The sequence below is a fragment of the Ruditapes philippinarum genome, unplaced genomic scaffold (genome assembly GCF_026571515.1).
Source record: "Ruditapes philippinarum isolate M1 unplaced genomic scaffold, ASM2657151v2 ctg4044_1_1_1_1, whole genome shotgun sequence".
Taxonomy (NCBI): domain Eukaryota; kingdom Metazoa; phylum Mollusca; class Bivalvia; order Venerida; family Veneridae; genus Ruditapes; species Ruditapes philippinarum.
The window spans coordinates 25,435-40,107 of record NW_026863608.1 but is presented as its reverse complement, the minus strand read 5'-3'; the positions used below and the strand labels follow the sequence as shown (position 1 = coordinate 40,107).

Below are 14,673 nucleotides of genomic sequence, written 5' to 3'. Positions count from 1 at the left end.
ATTATATTTCAAAAAGGCATTAATAAAGGTTATGTGTCTTTTTTTTTCTCGTGCATTAAAATCTGCAGAAAACCGAGGACGCATTTAAAGCCATTAGGGATGTTATATGCATTAGCGCTATTCATGCATAAATTCAGCAATGTCGCGTTTAGTAATATCATCATTATCTATAAAGAAATCATTTTGTCGTGTTTTCCACGTGCTAGTGTGACGCCATTTGACAGTTATGTTTTGATAATGATACTTACAAGCTTATAAGTACGGAAGAGCATTAGTGCCAGGTGTATGTTTTTTATTAACTCGAAATTTCGAGTTAGTAACTCGAAATTTCGAGATAGTTCGACTTACTAACTCGAAATTTCGAGTTACTTATCTCGAAATTTCGAGTAACTAACCCGAAATTTCGACTTACTATCTCGAAATTTCGACTTACTAACTCGAAATTTCGAGTTACTTATCTCGAAATTTCGACTTAGTAACTCGAAATTTCGACTTACTAACCCGAAATTTCGACTTATTTACTCGAAATTTCGACATACTAACTCGAAATTTCGAGTTACTTATCTCGAAATTTCGACTTAGTAACTCGAAATTTCGATTTAGTAACTCGAAATTTCGACTTAGTAACTCGAAATTTCGACTTATTAACATTACAAGAATGGTAAAGTTATTAGTTAGATGATATAAGATATCGTAGGGAGTGCCGTTGAACGATGGAGATGGAAGAACGGGTGCCTGGACAAAAACTTTTGAAATGAAACTTAAACTTAGTAATGGCATGTACACATCCGACCTAAAAAAACACAAGGCTTCCTTTAATTTGTACGTTCAGGCGTTCTTCACACGTTTTATCTGTTCGAACATATCTTTTCGCTAATCATATTCTTCTCATCCCTGTGAATAAAACGCTCCTATACTTCACGTGTGGGACATCTGAGGAAAGTATCGCGGCGTGGCCAAAATAGGGCGTGCTGAGGCCTTTGTCAAAATTGTTGGACTGACTATATTTCTTGTAAAATCGGATGCTTTTATATTATTCCAATCATATATATAACAACAAGCTCCACTTTTATCAACTTTTATCAACACAATATGAATCAAAGTATTAGTAAATAATGAATAATGTTACAAAAACATTATTAGTATAAAGAAACGTGACAGACTAACTGGCGTATACACGCCATTTAAAACTTATTTAACACATGATATTGCACAGTTTACAATAGGGTAGGTTTTGGACTTGTTGTTTCTCCACATGATGGTTGTATGTGTGCTTAAGAAAAAGAAACATCCGGTTAACACGGAAATGTGGAAAGTGTGATTTTACACCCCCGCCCCCTCCACAATAAGCGAAACATATGGACAATTTGACCCTATTAAATTGCTCTGTCAAATAAATGTTAAAGGTGCTCTTTCAATGTGCAACAGCTACACACTAAAGAAAGTATCTTGAATTCAATCCTTGCTTTCACCGGCAACCAATAAAAGTCGTGCAATGTTAGTCGAAATTTCGAGTTACTTAGTCGAAATTTCGAGTTACTTAGTCGAAATTTCGACTAACTAACCCGAAATTTCGACTTATTAACTCGAAATTTCGAGTTAGTATGTCGAAATTTCGAGTTAATAAGTCGAAATTTCGGGTTAGTAAGTCGAAATTTCGAGTGAGTAACTCGAAATTTCGAGATAAGTAACTCGAAATTTCGAGATAAGTAACTCGAAATTTCGAGTTAGTAAGTCGAAATTTCGAGTTATTAAGTCGAAATTTCGAGATAAGTAACTCGAAATTTCGAGTTAGTATGTCGAAATTTCGAGTTATTAAGTCGAAATTTCGGGTTAGTTAGTCGAAATTTCGAGTTAGTAACTCGAAATTTCGAGTTAATAAAAAACATACACTTGGCACTAATGCTCTTCCGTATATAAGCTATATTGAGTCACGCATAAAAAAATGCTATAAAGGCGCGCGGTTACGTGATGACCTGCTTGCGCAGATTTTATGCAAAAATATAAGTAGAACAATTTTACGACTACAAATTAACGGAACAGGGGTTAGTATCTCGAAGCTATCGTTAGCATAACGACTATCGTATACCTCTCGTTAAGGTTTTCACCGCTATCTCGACGCTCTCGTAATTAACGAATAATCGTTAACATGTCCAATTATTAACGGATGCCTAGAGGGTGTCGTAAGGCTCTCGTTACTATCATTTTGATACAAAAGTAAGAAAGGTGCGATTTTAAAGTACATAAAAAATGAGAATTATATCATTTTATTGATAAAAAATGATGAACCGACATAAATATAGTATTGTATTTCTTTTTCTCATGAATTTTCACAGGCCCGTAATAGATTTTATTGTGTAAATTCACTCAAAGAACTCTTTAATACAATTCCATAAAAAATATCATTGATTATTTGAAAGAGATAAACTTGTATTCTTGGATCTAATTGGCTCATTTTTATTGTCATTTACAAAGTTTTACATAACATTTTAAGCCTATTATAGCATTCGGCACGATATGGCCAGTTATGTGTTGACGACCCGTAAAAATCCAAACAAACAAAATTTTTCTCACATATCAAACATATGTAAACAGTAAAGGTTCTTTACAGTTTAATTTAAGACTTATATTTGAATGCGGATGAAAAAAAAACATATCATAACTTAAACAGCGAAAGGAATAATCTCCGTAATGTGTAATTTTGCACAAGAAAATATAAATAAATATATGCATACATCATGCTGAAAATTCAACAAAATTCAAACTTGTTACAGAATTATATTTCGAAAAGTAAACTGTGACGTTTTAATTACACCATGAAGAAAAGTGCGTTACGTCAGCTGCAAAAAACGGGTACCACAAAAAGGGATGTAATATATAGAAATGTTGTTTGTTTATCATTTCATAGTCAACAAATATTTCACTCGCGAACACCAGTTGTTATAATTTAACTCGTTATATTTTAATTTATTATACAGCAAACATCCTTTGTTTAAAACAAAATGAAAATTTATCCATATTAATTAACAGCAGCCATGTCAGGGGGTCGAACGTATAGCGGTGCGATACTCCTTTAAGCGAGGTGATTTTATGCGATACGCCCTAATGGCGGATTTACCTATGTAAACACACGTCAGAGTGAGTGTTTTTTATTAAGTATTTCATAAATCTTTGATTACAATTGCATATTTTGTATTGAGGATGTGAAGATAGGACCGACAGACATTTCATCAAAATTACAGAGGCCTAAATTCATAACTAAAAATGTTATTGAAGGTAAACTGACGGAAACTAATTTTGGGTCGGTGAATAAAATCGCTTAATGCAAGCTTATATTAATATAGTTAATTTCTTTTTCTTCTTTATTCTATAAGAGTAATCATAATTGAGTTGCATAGCAAGTACCTTTGTGCTCCGATATACATAGACGCTTACTGGTCAAAATATTTAAGTGTACGCTGAATTTTGGTGCGATAAAATAACTGTACGCTGTTAAAGGTTCGATATTTTTCATTATCACATCTGCTGTACATGTTTTCCTATGATTATACTAAAATATCTACCATATATTTGCCCATTTCCGGAATTCTGAAATCTTCTTCTTTCCTTAAAGATTTACTTGAAATAAAAGTTTTGTATAACCATCTATATAGGTGTTTGAATAATTAATAATAATTACCCTGTGATAATTAGGAGTTGGAAAGAAGTAACCTTTACTCTAAGATCTTAGATAAAAAGTAGGAATTTGACCAAAATATGTAAGAATGAATTTAAGAAACGAATTAAGAAATCTTGTATAAATTAACTCACTTTCAAAGCAGAACATTTCAGAAAAATAGCAGTTAATATGTGAAATAAGGGCTGTTTTACTTCATGAGGTTCTAAGATCGTTTGTACATGCTGCTGTCAAACTGATAGTTTTTTCATATTATAAATAGAATTGAACATTTCAAACAACCTATAAACTACATTGAAAGTACATTTCACTGCTGTTCTAGAGATAGAGACTGAGAACCAGGTGGTAAAAATCTTTAGGTGGTAAAATTCTTTTCTAAAATCTTGCTTAGAACAGGCTATTTTTGTAGTGCACATAATTGTGGCCTGTCAGGAAAAAACACAAAGCTACAATTTCAAAATTCAGTCTGTCATTGGACACCAAACAGCTCAGTGTCTTTCTTAGGAACAGCTGATGCTCACATGTGCAAATACACAGTTGTAAATGTTGCAGAGCAATTAAAACATTACAAATTGATTAACGAACAAATCTACTGCCAGATAGGTAATTAAGTACCACAAGTACAAATGCTGACACATGTGCAAATAAACAAAAAAGCTTTTGAGTATATAATATTAGATTGAGTCACACTGCTTATGGAGTAGTATATAAATAACCATGGGTTTGTGGGTTACAGTTAAAATATCATCCCATGGAAAATACTGTTAGCCAAGGTGTTAGCCGAGGGAAACAGTTTTTTAAGAGGGTTGATATTTTTACTGTTACTCACAAACGCTTGTGGGTTATTTATTTTATTTCCCGAACAGATACTGTTATCTATTATACTTTTATTCACATAAAAAAACACTTGCCCAGATTTTATACTGTTAAAAAGTGCTGTTGGCCTGTAACAGTACAAATCTCTTGGTACACTTGTTTTAACAATAAGAGTAACTCCTAGTGGAAATGAATATTTACAAAAAAGTTAGGGGTTATGCTATACATTAAATGTTGCAGAGAAAGCCAGTTTTGAAAGTAAAACTACTGGCAGATATGTTAAATCACTAAAAGTATGAATGCTTTCATAAGCAAATACACAAAGCTGTTATATATACACTGGTTATGGAGTAGTATAATTATATATTCAAAGCGACAGAGCTAATGACAAACATCAGAATTACTGAAATACAATGGTGTGCTCTGTATATAATATATAACATCCAATCCATAGAGGAAATCAAACCAGTATTTTTTTTTTAATTTCAAGTTCCATTGTAAAAAAAATGGAAGAAACAAAACGAATATTATCGTGACTATTGATTACTTGATAGAATTTCAAATTTCTGTGCATAACTTATCTCATTTTAATGATTAACCTTTGTGGGAAAAGAATGTTTAAATTAACTATACTATAGTATAATACATTAATTGACACTGTTGTTTTAATTGACACTGTGGTTTTCATATAATTAACATACAAACTCAAAACTTGATTTTTCATCAAAATTGAATAAGAATGTACTGTAATGAGGACATGGAGGAAGTTGCTACAGAAAAACATACCAACATTTGTGCGTACAGTTGGTTTATTGGACCAACTATTAGGCGTACAGTAAAAAAACTGGAAATATTTTATATATTTTCGGATAGATATGGAAAACTACTCTTGTATATCGTTTTGTTTTCAAAAATAAACATGTTGGGACTTAAACTAATCAAATATCTCGTTTTAAAACGACTGATACATTATTCGTTTGCATGTGCATATCAGGTTGACGATTGAATTTGCAGCAACAAATACCTCAATAACTTCCTCAATTCTATAAAATTTAGTATTTTATTTTGACAATCATGCACAATTATAAGTTTTGATCAGCATGCACAATGCTATTCTTCAAAAAATTACAATAGAAAACAAATATTTGGAAAAAAGAAGCTCATACCCACTTTCGTTTTCGCTCCCGTTCGCCATTAGGGCGTATCGCATGAATTCACCTCGCTTAAAGGAGTATCGCACCGCTATACGTTCGACCCCCTGCATGTATATTTTTAGTAATACAGATTTTTGACAGGTTATATGGCCGTATATAAACGATAACCTGAGCCGCCAAGTGAGAATTATATTGCAAACAAAATTATATCAGCCATATATCCTGTTAAAAATCTTTATAACGAATTTACAATACTGCAGAAAAAAGAGAGATTTCTTGATAAATTGACAGCAGCTGTGTATATAATCTATATAAACGCCAATTAAAATTGACGTACCAAACTTGCAGTAACAAACGTGCAGTATTATTTAAGATTTTATAATACTGCACGTTTGTCACGTCACTTTTCATTGGAGAATCGTGACATTTTTATAGTTTTATATACACTGTTTCTGGCAATTTTCTAAGAAATCTCACTTTTTTTCTCAAAAAAAGGGAAGTTCGCGGTTTTATAAATTCGTTATAAATATTCCTGACATGTTAAATGGTTGTAGGCAATATAACCATCGCCTAGCGGGTCGGGTTATATTTCCAAACAGTCGTTTATATAGGGCAATATTACCTGTCAATAATCTTTATAACTAATAATATAAACGTCATGATTATCCAATGAAAATCGACTTTACATATTTAACATATATTTATGCTTATGACGTCATTGTAATGCGCATGGCGTCTTTGCAGCTGTGTAGCAAGTGGGATTTTAGAAAGAGTTGTTGTACATATGTTTGTCTAAAGGGTAAAATTTTATTATGTTTCGTGAAAATATAGTCCATATTTCACTCAAACGGAGAGCAACAATGAAAGCAACATTTTCAAATTTGAATATTGACAGTATACTTACACCCTAAAACAACATGTTGCTATAGCCTGAAGAATGAGGGATGGTTATCTGCCCCCAGATTTTTTGACTGGTATTGAGAAGTAGCTCCGCCAGAATGTTGGCTTTAACTATGTTAAGTGTTTAAAATATCTGACTACACTGGCAGCCGCTGCTGCTAAATCTTCAGTCTCTGCGGTTCTATATACAGTCGTTTTTCCTCTGTTTCTAGTATTGCAGTTTCTATGTTAAGTTCCCGCCCCGCCCCTCATTTTAAATCACGCCTGTAGTGTTTCATTGGAACTTTCAACAGGGGTAGTTCTAATGACTGTTCTCTTTTTTTTAAGGAACCGTTTTCGTAGGTTTACCACTATCACAATTGATATTATCAAGGCAATCGGGATTTTCATCGCAAAACAAGTCTATATTGTTAGACGACAGACCGGCGGATCCTGCATGTGTCGTGTGATTGTGTTCCGGTTTAGCATGATCGTAACCTTATATTCACCTTTGTCTACGCAAACTAATGATTCGGTGAATATAAACAAGAGCTGTACACAATTTTCGCGGTACATGTATTCAAATGATAACACAACACAATCGTTAATAACTAACGAGTAAGCAACGAACGATTGCTTAACTACTGCTTTCGAGATACCCGCGCTAGTCTCTCGTTAACCAACCCTCCGTCAATCGTTAGCACGTTCGTAAACGCAAATATAACGATAGCTTCGAGATACTTACCCCAGTTTTGTGCCTCTTGGAACTTCGGCTTTTGTCAGTTTTGTTTAATTCTCAAGTGTTTACGAACGAAACCAATTACTGTGATAGACACTGAAAGCCTTGAAGCTTTTCATTTCTATGCAATTAACACAACATATTTCAATGTCCTGATCAACTTAAGTCCTTATCAACTGAAGCTATATAAAGTAACTTGTTAAGGTGACAACAGACACTTTCCGTTATAACGTGATTTACCGTCCGTCTGGTATCGCTCGCACATGTCACGTGACTCTCGGTAAAATTTGAGGCACTCGGTGGGGGGAAATGGAACGTATTTGCGCACCGCTAGCGGAGTATTTTGAAGTTTATTATTATTATCATCAGCATTATTATTATATTATACCCGTGTCACTCTGTGTATTCGTTTATGAAATTCTGTTAAAATATAAATTAAAATAACAAAAAACTGAGCTTCTGACGGTCTTTTAAAGTCCATGGTAGATGTACAAATAAGAACGGGATATTATATATTTTTTCCTCCAAATTGATATAAATGTTTCAAATATTTTAATAGAAGTAAAAGGTATCACTCGATCATTATGATCTGACCTTCTTGGCTTCTATTATCATGAATATCATCTATGCATCTAAGCACAGCATAGAGATCCAGTTTCTACTGGGATATACAATAAATTCCATACTTTGTCCCAGGTTTATTAGTACTGTGTTCAATTTACTGGCGAACAATTTATTCAAAGCATTCACAGATAATATATTTTATTATCTTTTTTTTATTGATTCATAGAGAAATAATCATCCTTAGACAACCTAAAATGGTTTAGAAATTTGTCAGGGACACCTTACCACAAGTCATATAGGCGTTCACATGAAAAAATGTTGTCTGTTTTTGTTGTTGTTTTACTTGACATTGTTAGAAAACGAGGTTGAATGTAAAGCAATCCCTTGAATCCGTACAAAAGTCCATAAACTCAATGTAATATCTATCAGATTAACGGGACAGACAAATTATTTTCACACATTATGGATATTTTAGCAAATATATTTTTAATCAACCCCGTGGTCGTGCGATTTGCCGCTATGCTTAATTATTTATGTTTCATAGATTATGTTACGTACATTGACCGACAATTTCTTATTTTATAAAAAAGGCTAAATAAAAGGAAGACGACATTCGGTATTTGTACGATACATGAATTTACGAGTAGTATGGACCAGTATGGACCGGTCCCATTTCCCTCATTGATGCCTCAACAGGGGGCGGAGCGTTATCGATAATTGACAGGTTATGCGAATAGCAGATAAAAATGGTACAGGTACCGTTTTAAAACGTTTAAAAACACATTTTTTGGACTAACTGCTTCCAAAATTAAATCACGAATGTGTTCAGAAAAGATGGATAAATCTACTAAGCAAAAAATCTCATTTTAGGTATTTTCAGTGATAATTGACTCCGTTGTCACCTTAAGTAAGGAAAAATAAAATGTAAAGTAGAGATCTGTGGCATTCTATGTACTATGTTCTACGGACCTTATGTAAGCAGAGTAAGATGATAGATTAGGTCCTATCTGGACAGCAGGTTGTGTCTCCCATTGTAAAACAGTTTCCTGAGAAGTTCTTGTGCAGAAACTGTAGCGGCGTTAGCATATCAAATCCCAAAGAACCCAGGTTAAAGGGAACTGGTCTGTAATGGAAGAACTGTTTAAATAAATAAGTATGTTGGTATTATTCAGTATCATACGTGAAGACAAACCACGAAAAATTATATATGGATGTTGTTGGTACATGTAAGATACATGTACATGAATCGATATGATATATCAATATATAGCAGATAATAGTGTTCTAGTACAATAGTGTTAGTCATCATATATATGTTCATTCAAAATCACCCTATAGAACTATATCAACATTTGGTGTTACAGAAATATTTCATAAGAATATCCAAATAATATATTTCTATTGGTTTCATCAATATTTGAAATTCTTATAGAAAACGTATCTATTGTAGACCAATCCACTTTAATGTACCTTTTTGTCGGGCTATGATAATGTGAGATGACGTTGCATTTATTGTTATTGCCTAACGGCCTCGCCATTTTTTAGCAGAAACATCCCTTGATGTCGCCCCAGCCAGTGTTATATCCTCGTAACTAACTCGTTTTAATATGTACTATAACTATTACTGTAGTGATATCAAGGTATAAACATTTGTAATCAGATGTAAAATGTCAAATATTTAGCTGGTGCTAAAACAAACGAAACGAAAAACCATTGATTCTGATGTATTTATTTCCATCAATAACATGGAGACATAGTTTTAGTTTCAATAATTCATTAAACTATTTCTCCTTTAGTATGGGCACTCCGTCGGTCGAACTAAAATGTCGTGAACCTGAAAACAGAAGCAGATTATTTTTACAAACGCGTGACAAAAATATTAATTACAAACTATAGGACTTATCTATACTTTCTAATCACATTTTTTTTCAGAATATTTTTAGTAATACTTATAGACCATAGAAGCCAACATAATTTATATGCATATTATTCGCTTATGTTGGAAAGCTTGCAAGAAGTGTTTTTATTTGCTCCATTAAATGTATGCGCTATTAGAAGAAAAAAGACGTTCAATCTCAATGTTATTATACATGTATTTGCTGGTGTTTGTTTTTGTCCTACGGGACAACTAATGCCAAAAGTTTTTGCGCTGAGGATAGATGTTGTAATTTCCATGATCTCTGTGTGTTTAATGGCCATACCATACTATAAGGTATGGCCTCTGTTTATTGTTTTAACCAACAATACTTAAACATGTGCAAAGAATAGTACATACATCAATATTATGCAAATTAATACAATATAGAAAATACACATGTAGGAATAATAATTAATCGAGTTCTACTATAATAGTAAGAAATGTGAGGGTTTTGTAAGAAAAACGCACTGAAACATGTGCAAAGAATAGGACATACATCAATATTATGCAAATTAATACAATATAGAAAATACGCATGTAGAATTAATAATAAATCGAATTCTACTATAATAGTAATAAATGCGAAGGGTTCATAAGAAAAACACCCCCTTACATAATCATTAACATTACAAGTGTTACAGAAAGTATTGCATGTATAAAAAAGTAAAAACTGCCTATCTTTCTAACAATCACTGAAATATGTGGGTTACACTGAGACCCTTAAAATTTTGTTGTGGTGAAGGGGGTGGAGGAGGGTAAAATGTTTGCTTCCTCTTTCTACGCTTCTTAGTAATTGCTAACTGGTTCAAGACGATTTTATGTAGGGCTATTATCCGTTCAGCCGTCTCTACGAACGGCTAAAACCCGTACCTCCCGTGGCGGCGCATAAAGTTCGCTGATGCTATTCGGCATAGCTTATATTTATGAACCGCCACGCGAGGAATAACAAACTATCAAATTGTGTTTAATGGCCATACCATACTATAAGGTATGGCCTCTGTTTATTGTTTTAACCAACAATACTTAAACATGTGCAAAGAATAGTACATACATCAATATTATGCAAATTAATACAATATAGAAAATACACATGTAGGAATAATAATTAATCGAGTTCTACTATAATAGTAAGAAATGTGAGGGTTTCGTAAGAAAAACGCCATAAAAGCTAGAATTAGACTAGCTTTTCCCCACATTTCACTGCATAGGAGAGAAGACCAAGGTTAATGATCTTGAAACTTTAACCAATAAAGGGCTTATTTAACAGAGAATTCCCGAAGGTATAAAAATTGGTTAATGGTATTATTATTTTTTTTTTTTTTATTATTATTTCTTTTTTTTAACTGAAGCTAACCAACCTATGATATTTAATGAAATAATAATCAAACATATCCTTTGTCACAAGCCCCAGCAAGTGACCCGAATACATATACACAAAATATTATAACTATTGTCACCAGCCCAAGCAAGTGATGTTCATTATGTACAAATCAAAATGTTGACATTTTGTGTTGACTGCCAGGATCGATATGCCACAAAAATATTAACAATTTTAATAATGGTATTAACAATTTTAATAATGGATTGGTCCAGATTACACCAGCAACTAAAAGTCTTTAAATTAGTTAACAATAAAGTCTTTGCATCATTATAAACAATGTTCAGCATGATACCGGCCGTCTTTATTGTCTAATAATAGATTATGATATAATCAAAAGATTAACCAATAAACTCCAAATACGCTTTTATATAGAAAACAATTGTAGTAAACATTATAATAGATGACACAAAGTCGAACAACAAAAACCAACAATTGTAACAAACTTTATAAAAATGACACAAAGTTGGACAACAAAAACACCCACATTTACACATGTATGTAAAAATATAGATATTGTATATATAATATTGTATATAAAGATATTGTATATATCATATAAACTACTGATCATAAATATTTTTCAAATCGTGGTCGACTCGCCCAGGAAAAACCATAGTCTGGAAACCTGTGCCCTTTTATCTTGTGTCTAGTACCACTTGATGTAGGGCTACATCCTTGAAAAATATTTTACAAACCCTTTACTTCAAGTAAGTAGGCTGCTAAACATAAAAGTTAAGTTAATGCATTTTGAGTACAAAATGATAATATGCAAAATTAGAAAGTAAAACAAAAACAAAAGGAAACTTATATAGGTAAAAGTCCAAAAGTGTACGATTTGCGCGCCTCCTGCTGTTATTGTGCTGTCATAAGATCAAAGAAATATACAGTTGTATATATTTCAGACATATAAAATAATCAGTTGTAAATTCTAGACATATAGAACAGATTAATTAACGTTACAGTATAAGCTTGAAATACATATCTTTAAGAAATTGGTGATGGTTACTAATAAAACGAATAGTGACATAAAGATTACTTTACAATTTACAGACAAAAATATAGATAATTATGAAAAATCTTGTTGTCTACATATAAAAGTATATACATATAAAAATACACTTACTATCACTATTAGTATAAAACCAAGAATGTTAAAATTAGAGTCACTATAAACAGATCTTATCTTATCTCATCTTATCAATGTATATTTATCACAAACTGTTCTTAAGTAAACATGAAGTTCAAAATAAAGTTAGGATTAACGTGTTATTTATACATAGTTTATTATCACTCTTGTGCGTTAAACTACAAAAACATTTTGATTTGTTAAACTGATAAATTAAATTCAATATATAAGCTATAATTAACATTTCAGCAATATATAGTTAACATATACATGTACTTCAATATGTTAAACTAGTCTAACTGTGATTTAATTTATTAAGACATTTTATTCCTTAAGTGAATGCATAGTTCGAAAAGAACATACAAACTTTAGGTAATTGTTAATTCAATTTACAAGTTAAAATTAACATTTAAACACTACATATTTAACATACGCCCCAATATGTTAAACTAATATCTAAACAAGTACTGTCTCATAACAACATATTTATTAGGTACAGGATGCATAGTTTGAAAATAAAATACAATAAAATTTTATAATTAATGTATACATTATAATTAATATTTAAACAACACATACATGTAGTTAATATACACCCCCATATGTTAAACTAGTGTCGTAAACTGGGATTATCGTAATGCTCACATATTCACTCTATTAGATTAAAATCTATTAACTTGTAAATCGTTAATGCATAAATCTTGACAATGTTGTCAAATTAAATCAATTTCAACCAAAAAGTTATATCTTTCATTCTAGCATCTCATATTTAACATACACAATGATGCTGCAAATTAGAAATGTGTTATAGACACAATATCACTGTGTTACATACGTAGTCAATTTAGGGAATGTTTTAACGTCAATAACGCATATTATTGCTAATATACTTAGAATACATCACAATATGTTTAAATGGTGTCGTAAATAAAACAACACATTTATTTATCAACAAATATGTGTTAAAATAACAATGTATAGTATTTCTAAAATTTATAAAGAAACTCGTGATTAAATGAATAACATATAATGTAAATAACACTTTCGACGTTAATAATAAACACACGCTAGGATTGTAATTTTTCATAATCGTTACCATCTTATAAATTCAGTTGTACTGAATTAAATGAATATAATTCTTTAAATGCTTCAGAAGTAAGTTTCAGATTGATAAGTCTAACAAATGGACCTATTAAATGCCTATAAAATCATCCATACGATTTGTTACTTTTACGATTTGTGGTATTAATTAACACAGGTACTTAAACTACGCTACACTACAGTGATATTGATTACCTATTAACTAACATTGCATGTGTTCAATAGTCCTATCAGCAGTGTTATGTAACATTGTAATGATTATCATTTCTGCATTGCAGGCAGGCAATGGTATATGCTAAATTATGTAAATTATCAAACTTGCATGTAACTTGTAGCCGATATCGCAACGAGAACTTCCAACAAATAATTAATATTACAAAAAAAATTCATTTGTTGAAATTTAACTAAATTGTTATTATGTTATTATGACAATCAGTCACTATAAAATATGAGTTTGTCAGTATAAAAAAAAGGTGTGTTATTAATACTCTTTCGACTTTTAAATTTATGTCTAAATGAATTGTCTACTTATTACCATACACCCCAATATGGTAGCAGTGGGTAAAGTTCACAAGATATCACAGATCAGGTGTCAGTGTCTTAAAGTTGTAATCAAAATCCAGAAAGTCTCACCAATGATATTGTATACATGATATGTAAAATTGTCAAACTCCTCAAGGTGCCTCATGTATTTTATCATGTACTTATATGAAAGATTTATGAAATGGTTCACACTCAAGAAATGTTAAAAAATTGAAATATTTGGAGTCGGTTTGTTTTTGCATCAGTTTTATTTTTGAAGAAATCGTTTTTTTTTTTTGTTTTTTTTTTCAAATGCTGGAATGTAAGAACAGTCATCTAAGTGTTCCATCCGTCAGATTGTTTGTGGTCATGTTCAGGTTTTATTTCCTTTATAACAACTAATTATTCCCTGTATGTGGATGTCCTTCTTTAATGTTTTTGTGGTATAATCTCGTACACTGGTACTTCCATAATTTTGTATTTACTAGTAGCTGTAAGCAAAGTTTGTAGATTCTCTTCAAGGCTCTCCTGTAAAATAAATGAGAGAGAACAAGTACCTTGTTTTTCAAACAAAAACATAAATTCATTTTCAAAGGTATATTCCCTTAACTGTTGTTTTACATAGCGGATATGTATGTCGGTAGTAATTGTATTGAAGTATAACGGTCAGTTGATACGAAAATAAAATAATAATAATTATAATAAAACTGCCATATTTTATTTATTTAAGGTTTTGTTATTCATAACAAAATCAAAAACACTGACTACTATTATAATAGTACCAGATTAATATAATA

The 14,673-nt window shown here is 31.5% G+C and overlaps 1 protein-coding gene across 4 annotated transcripts in view; it reads right to left on the bottom strand.

Annotated features, from left to right (window-relative positions):
* The window catches only part of LOC132722683 (dehydrogenase/reductase SDR family member 11-like), a 40,796-nt gene that overhangs the window by 13,513 nt on the left and 12,610 nt on the right, over positions 1–14,673 (bottom strand). For 3 of the 4 annotated variants that reach the window (XM_060707205.1, XM_060707203.1, XM_060707202.1), the window contains exon 8: positions 9,542–9,662. The exons of the other annotated variant lie outside the window; for it this stretch is intronic. In XM_060707205.1, coding sequence (XP_060563188.1) covers positions 9,621–9,662 — 42 coding nt within the window. In that variant the 3' untranslated portion in view covers positions 9,542–9,620. Of the gene's footprint in view, positions 1–9,541; positions 9,663–14,673 lie in introns of those variants that run through there. 4 annotated transcript variants of the gene reach the window in all.